An 8,252-nucleotide genomic window follows, 5' to 3' on the forward strand; every position below is an offset into this window, starting at 1 on the left:
GCAATAGGTGTACGGTCTGACACCAGGACTGGTATTCTTATCGTGTGGTCTTGCCAGCAGAGCTTTACTGGTCTTGTGGAAGGGATCAGCTGTTTAATACCCTCGAACCCTATTGTCCGCACGAAATGACCGGACATGGGGAGATGTGTAGCGTCTTCGGGGCGGATACAAGTGAAAGCAGCTCCGCTGTCAACCATAGCTGTTAATGGTTGATCATTTACTGTTGGAGCCAATTTAGTTACCTTAGATTAAATTCTTACTTTTGTTTAAGATTCGCTGGCCTTGGGCCATGGACCGTTATTTGACAAAGCATTTGGTCACCTGATCAGTCACCTGATCAGGGAAATAAATAGGCTGCTCCCACTTGGTAGTTAGTCTCAGTTAGACAAGGAAGGAAGACAGTAGTGACATAGTTTTTTACCGCTAAAAAGCCCGCTTCAAGCTACTTCAAGTTTGCCCCAGGCTTGTAGCTCTTGGAATTTAGGAACCAAACTTTAGTTTACTTCTTTGAACCCTTTATGTTGAAACCTTAGTTGATTTACAAACGATTTGGATTTGTACCTGTGTGCCACCTGTTTGCCTGCCTGCCATTCCCTCTCCCCCCTATCCTTGCTTGGCCTACCACCTTTGCCTGCCTGCCATTGCCTCTCTCCCTCGGCCTGCCTGCCTGCCATCGCCTCTCTACCTCGGCCTGCATGCCTGCTTGCCTCCATTTGGACATTCTACCTCCACCTTCAAAAGGGTATGAGCAACAGCTGTACACAGTGTTTTAAGATAAGCGTGTGACAAGAACTATACAACATCTAACCTTTGAAACTGACACTCACAAATAAGTAAAAAACTTTCATGAAGTGCTTAAAACATGGAAACCCAACTTGAAATAGGATTTGTTTGACAATGGGATGTGGATTTATTTGAATTGTGTGTAGCCACACACTTGGACATACTGGATTTTGGAACACATCCTTGCATTTAAGTGGAATTTCCGGTGTTATCATCACTTCAATTGAAATTGTTGGAAGATGTCTCGGTCTGGGTCACCTGAAGTTGAAGTTGCTCGTTCTCACACAGAGGATGTTAATGTGCAAATCATGGCTGAACAGCTGTTGAGGCAGCACATTGCAACCCGAAAGGGAAAACTGAGTTTTTGCACAAGAAAACAAAATGAGTTAAAGCAATTTATGGATAATGCCAGCGTTGCTGATATAGACAAAGGCATTAAAGATCTTATTGATGCACTGGATGAATTTGACAAAGCTCATGTGTTGGTGCAAGACATGTTGGCTGGTTACGAAAGGCAAGAAGATCATGCCCAATGGTATGAACCAAAAAGGAAGTCTTTCTTATATTTTCTTGAAAATGCACAGACATTCAAAGGCAGTCTGTCTCAGCCATTACCTGTTATCACCCCTATGGACAGTGCTTCTAACACATCCAGAAAGTCAGGGAGTTCTTCTAAGTCAGGGGCATCATCACTGTCATCAGCTCGTGTAAAGATTGAAGCAGAAAAGGCAGCTCTTCTGGAACGTACTGCTGGGCTAAAGAAAAAACACGCTCTTGAGCTGCAAAGGATGCAACTCCAAGGTGAAATAGAACAGAGCGCCATAGAAATTGACATTGCTGCAGCAAATGCAAAAGTGAAGGTTTTGGAGAATTACGAAAAACAAATAGAAATAAAAGGAGGCTCTGTTTGTCGATCAGAACCCAAGGATAGCATGAATTCTTACCTGGAGGCGCATGGAAAGGAAACTTATATAGAACCGGAGATTTCAATTGAATATGCAAATATACACACTGTCCCCAAGACTCCTCTTCAAATGCTTACAGCACAAAGACAAACCCAATTCCCCTATCAATTACCTTCCAAGCAACCTCAGACTATAGCTGCAACCTCCATAACAGCCGGTGTAGCAGCCCCTTCCATTCCTACGGCTGCTGCTTCCACTCCCAATACGGTAGCAGCTACCTCTGCTCCCACTGTGGTAGTAGCCACCCCTGCCCCCACGACAGCAGCAGCAAGTGTAACCTCACACTCTGCACAGCCAATTACGAATAGCGGTTTAAGTGACATTGCAAACCTCTTTATGCAGCAACAGCGGTTATCTTTGCTCCCCACTAGGGATATACCTGTTTTTGATGGGGAACCTTTGAACTTTAGGCCTTTTATGCTAGCGTTCGTGCATGGAATTGAAAATAAGGCTATAAGTAATCAAGACCGCTTGTATTACCTGGAGCAATACACTTCTGGCCAATCAAAGGAACTGGTGAGAAGCTGTTTGCATATGAGTGCAGGTGATGGGTATGCAGAGGCTAAACGATTGCTGGAGTACCATTACGGCGACAAGATAAAGCTTACTAATGCATACATGGAGAAAGCCATGAACTGGAGCACCATTAAGGCAGAAGACGGAAAGGCATTGTACAGTTATGCACTCTTCCTTCGAGCATGCTGCAACCTGTCTCGAAGTCTGCAGGATATGGAGGAGCTTAGTCTACCCTCTAACCTGAGGCTTCTTGTCTCAAAGCTTCCTATTAAGTTGAGGGAAAGATGGCGGTCAAGAGCATTTGACATCATGGAGCAGAGACAAACCAAGGCTACCTTTTCTGACCTGGTTACCTTTATTGAAAGACACGCCAGGATCATGCAAGATCCTCTCTTTGGTGACATCCAACAGCCACTTTCTACAAAGAAGTTCCTGCAACCTAAACCTACGTCAGATTCAAAGCTTCCATTTAAAACCAAAGGTAGTTTTGTAACTGCTGTGGCAAATACTTCCGCCTCGGCCAAAAATGATGTCCCCAAGCAACAATCTGCTAATAACAAGTCTCCTGTTACAAGCAGTTGTGCGATTTGTAATGAAACGCATTCATTGACTTCATGTAAAGAGTTGCTCTCTAAGACACATGAAGAGCGTGTTGATATTTTGAAGAGAAAAGGTGTCTGTTTTGGCTGTTTGGTAAAGGGCCACTTGAGCAAAGATTGTAAACGGCGCCTTACTTGTTCTGTGTGTTCTAAAAGGCATCCAGACATACTGCATATTCAAAGGACAGCTGATGGAATCACAGACCACAAGGGGAACCCCAGTGGATCTGAGATGGCAATAAATAGTGGATTGGTCTCACTGGAAAATGGAAACATTGGATCCAGTGACGATCACTGCACCTTAGCTATTGTACCCGTTCAAGTGAAGCTGAGTAAGTCCAACCATGTTGTCCAGACGTATGCATTCCTTGATCCAGGCAGCTCCGCCACATTTTGCACTGAGAGTCTCCGACGACGTCTAAATGCAAGAGGAAGAAATCACAGGATCCTTTTGCGAACTATGGGTCAAGAGAAACCCACCGACAGCATCGTCGTCAGCGGCTTAGAAGTAAGCAGTCTGGAAGGGAAATTGTTCTATGGACTGCCTGATGTTTACACACAGAAAGAAATCCCAGTCAGCAAAGGCCACATACCAAAGCAGAAGGATGTGAAGAAATGGCCACACTTGAAGGATGTATTTCTGCCTACCATTGATGCTGACATCGATCTCTTGATTGGAACAAATGTGCCCAAACTCATGGAGCCATGGAGGGTGATTAATAGTAACGGCAATGGACCTTTTGCAACCAAAACCCTGCTGGGCTGGGTTGTCAGTGGTCTCCTCCATGATGAGCACACAAGTCTGAGTAAGCAAGGCAAGACATATGTTTACACCAATAGGATTTCTGTGGAAATTGTACGTGACCTTCTGGTGCAGCAACTCAACCATGACTTTCCGGAGAGTACATATGAAAAGGAAGAAATGTCTCAAGAGGATCTGAGATTTCTAAACATAATGAACACCTCAGTCAAAGTACAAGATGGACACTACCAATTGCCGCTGCCATTTAAAGGACATCCCAGAATGCCCAACAACCGTATGATGGCAGCACAGAGGGCTGAGCCTTTGAGGCGCAAGTTTGGAAGGAACACCATTTTTTGGGAAGAATACACATTGTTCATGAACACCATGGTGAAATGTGGACATGCTGAACTCGTCCCAAACCAGGAAGAGCCACAGAATGGCAAAGGCTGGTACATACCCCACCATGGAGTACGTCATCCCAAAAAAGGAAACTTGCGAGTGGTTTTTGATTGCTCCGCATCTTACCAAGGAACATCTCTCAACAATGAACTCTTGAAGGGCCCAAATCTTGCAAACTCCTTAATTGGTGTCCTGCTACGTTTCTGCCACGGGAATGTAGCCATACTGGCAGATGTGGAGAAGATGTATCATCAGGTAAAGATACCACCAGAGCATGTTGACTTTTTGCGCTTCTTGTGGTGGGAGGATGGCAACACGTCTCAGCCTCTCATGCAATACAGGATGACAGTGCACATCTTTGGCGCAACATCATCAGCCAGTTGTGCCAGTTATGCCTTAAAGAGGACAGCTGAGGATAACAAAGGAAGCTTTTCAGCTGAAGCAGTGAACACAGTCCTCAACAACTTCTATGTTGATGATTTGCTGAAGTCTGTGGATACAGAGACCGATGCCATTCAACTGTGCAAGGAGTTGAAAGCTCTGTGTGCAGCAGGAGGTTTCAATCTCACCAAGTGGTCCAGTAACAGCCGAAACGTCTTGGTCCACATTCCTGAATGTGAAAGGGCTAAGGGAGTGAAGGACTTGGACCTAGACCTGGACGACCTGCCACTAGAAAGGACCCTTGGTGTGCACTGGAGTGCAGAAGATGATGTCTTCAAATTCCACGTGGCTCTCAAAGAGCAACCATGCACCAGGCGAGGCATCCTGTCCACGGTTAGTTCAATCTATGACCCGCTAGGATTTCTTGCCCCAGTGACTTTCCCAGCAAAACATCTGTTGCAGGAACTTTGCAAGCTGAACCTTACCTGGGACGAAGACATACCGAACACTCATGCACAATCCTGGAAACGTTGGCTGCATAGCCTTCGGACTCTTACAGCCTTCAACATCACCCGCAGTTTCAAACCAAAGAACTTTGGAAAAGTTGAACATGCACAATTGCACCACTTTTGCGATGCAAGTGAAGTAGGATATGGCATGGTGACGTATCTGAGGTTGGTCAGCAGTAAGGAGCAGGTACATGTGAAGTTTGTGATAGGGAAATCAAGAGTGGCACCGTTGAAATTTATGACAATCCCACGTCTGGAGCTGACTGCTGCAGTGCTGGCAGTTCGTGTAGAAGGGATGCTCGTAGAGGAATTAAAAATGGACTTGGAACCAGCCGTGTTTTGGACAGACAGTACGACAGTGTTGAAATACATAAAGAATGACAATAGACGATTTCACACATTTGTTGCAAATCGTGTAAATACAATCAGAAGCAGGTCTGATGTATTACAGTGGAAACACATTCCTGGAAAATTGAACCCAGCAGACTATGCATCCCGCGGATTAAACACTGCAGACTTTCTGAAAGGCAACAACTGGATCAATGGTCCCAAATTCCTGAAAGACTTAACCCAGCACTGGCCCAACGTACCTGTCGACCTTGCTATTCCTCCAGATGACTCAGAATTGAGAAGAGAAGTACAAGTACATGCCACGTTAGCCAGTACCCATGATCCAACTAGTGTGTTGCTGAATTACTTCTCCACTTGGAATAAACTCAGAAGAGCCGTTGCCTGGTTCCTGAAGCTGAGGAGTTTGCTCACACAATGTGTTCTCAAAGGAAAGGGGGCCTCAAAGGCAGACATGGCTGGCCCTAAGACACTCTCTGTTCAAGACCTGGAAGAGGCAGAAGAAGCCATTGTGAAGTTCTGCCAAAATCAAGGATTTCCACAGGAGATGGCATGCTTGCACAACGGAAGGAATGTCAACCGGAAAAGCTCCATCTTCAGACTGGACCCAGTCCTTGACCATGGCTTATTGAGGGTTGGTGGTCGCCTGAGCAGGATGGCTATGCCAGAGGTACCGAAACATCCAGCTATCTTGCCTAAAAGGCATCACGTTTCTGAGCTTCTGCTTCAACACATTCATCAGCAAGTTGGCCATTGTGGCAGAAATCACATCTTGGCAAGTTTAAGGCAAAAATATTGGATTCCTTGTGCAAATTCTCTTGCAAGGGAAATTGTGAACAATTGTGTCCCCTGCAGGCGGAACTTTGCACGTGCAGGTGAACAAAAGATGGCCGATCTGCCAATTGATCGTTTGACCCCTGACCTCCCTCCATTCTCACATGTTGGAGTGGATTACTTTGGACCAATAGAGGTGAGAAGAGGGCGTGGCATGGCAAAACGTTATGGCGTGCTATTTACTTGCCTGACTACTAGAGCAGTCCATTTGGAAGTAGCACACTCATTGGATACAGACTCTTGCGTGAATGCGTTTAGGCGCTTCATAGCCAGAAGAGGCCAAGTGAAAGAATTAAGGTCGGACAATGGAACTAACTTGATCTCTGCTGAAAAGGAGCTACGGGAAGCACTGAAACGATGGAACATGGATCAAATTGAGCGTAGTCTTATCCAGAAAGGTGTCAAGTGGACGTTCAATCCTCCAGCTGGTGCACACCATGGAGGCATCTGGGAGCGCATAATAAGAATGGTGAAAAGGATATTATCCTCCATCACAAACCAGCAGTCTTTGGATGATGAAGGTTTAGTAACAGTAATGTGCGAGGTTGAATCCATCCTGAACAGCCGTCCTTTGACAACCGTTTCCAGTGACCCTAATGACTTGGAACCACTGACGCCTAATCACCTACTGCAGCTAAAGGTCCAGCCTGTGCTTCCACCAGGAACATTCAAACAGGAAGACTTGTACGCCCGAAGGCGATGGCGGCAAACACAGTATATCGCAGATCTTTTCTGGACACGGTGGATACGGGAATATGTTCCACTCATGCAAGAACGATCCAAATGGTCCCGCATCAGGCCCAACTTTGGTGTGGGAGACATTGTTGTGATAGCTGATCCTACAGCACCGCGAGGCTCATGGGTGATCGGAAGAGTAATCGAAGCCATAACAGATTACAAGGGCCTTGTTCGTTCTGTGAGACTGCAAACGAGAACCAACCAGCTCTTACGGCCCATCAGCAAGATCTACCTGTTGGTAAAAGCCAACAACCAACATTGAACAAAGACTGCGCATGTGCTTACATTTGCATCACATTCATACACTGATACTTGCACACATTCGTAGTATAATTGGACGTAAATTTAAAATTACAATTAAGAAATTAACATTGTTTATTTTTTGAAAATTGCCCCCATTGTGAATATTTTGTTATAGCCACACGTGGTAGCTATAAGGGGCCGGATATGTTGGAGCCAATTTAGTTACCTTAGATTAAATTCTTACTTTTGTTTAAGATTCGCTGGCCTTGGGCCATGGACCGTTATTTGACAAAGCATTTGGTCACCTGATCAGTCACCTGATCAGGGAAATAAATAGGCTGCTCCCACTTGGTAGTTAGTCTCAGTTAGACAAGGAAGGAAGACAGTAGTGACATAGTTTTTTACCGCTAAAAAGCCCGCTTCAAGCTACTTCAAGTTTGCCCCAGGCTTGTAGCTCTTGGAATTTAGGAACCAAACTTTAGTTTACTTCTTTGAACCCTTTATGTTGAAACCTTAGTTGATTTACAAACGATTTGGATTTGTACCTGTGTGCCACCTGTTTGCCTGCCTGCCATTCCCTCTCCCCCCTATCCTTGCTTGGCCTACCACCTTTGCCTGCCTGCCATTGCCTCTCTCCCTCGGCCTGCCTGCCTGCCATCGCCTCTCTACCTCGGCCTGCATGCCTGCTTGCCTCCATTTGGACATTCTACCTCCACCTTCAAAAGGGTATGAGCAACAGCTGTACACAGTGTTTTAAGATAAGCGTGTGACAAGAACTATACAACATCTAACCTTTGAAACTGACACTCACATTTACTTTCACTGTTATTATTGGCTCCTGTTCCGGACCTGACACTACCAGCTGACATCCCCCCTTAGGGCACTCTGGGCACCCCTAAAATCCGGGCTCCGGGCCCCCAAAGGGGTGTACCGGGCCTTGGGGCATTTGGGCTCGTTGTTTGACGCCCCCTCTGAAGCCACCTCCAGGGGAGCTGTTGTTGGGTCTGTCGCAGTGGCGAGCCATGTGGCCTGGTTTCCCACAATTGTAACACACCGTAGGTCTTTGTTGTAGGCCCCCCGGGAGATTCGGCCTTCCTGCCCATCCTTTGTCTCCACGGGCTTTGGCTCCCCAGAGATGGGTCTGTCTATTTCCCCATTGAGGGGCTGGACTGAAGGGCGCTGCCATAGCTGA

The 8,252-nt window shown here is 46.1% G+C and overlaps 1 protein-coding gene across 1 annotated transcript; it reads left to right on the forward strand.

Moving 5' to 3' along the window:
• Window positions 1-204: 204 nt before the first annotated feature.
• On the forward strand, window positions 205-7,147 carry LOC133147081 (uncharacterized). Its single transcript, XM_061271172.1, has one exon. The coding sequence runs from the start codon at window positions 1,023-1,025 to the stop codon at window positions 7,077-7,079; it is 6,057 nt and encodes a 2,018-aa protein (XP_061127156.1). The 5' UTR covers window positions 205-1,022; the 3' UTR covers window positions 7,080-7,147.
• Window positions 7,148-8,252: the final 1,105 nt, after the last annotated feature.

This window comes from Syngnathus typhle, unplaced genomic scaffold, assembly GCF_033458585.1.
Source record: "Syngnathus typhle isolate RoL2023-S1 ecotype Sweden unplaced genomic scaffold, RoL_Styp_1.0 HiC_scaffold_28, whole genome shotgun sequence".
NCBI classification, from domain to species: domain Eukaryota; kingdom Metazoa; phylum Chordata; class Actinopteri; order Syngnathiformes; family Syngnathidae; genus Syngnathus; species Syngnathus typhle.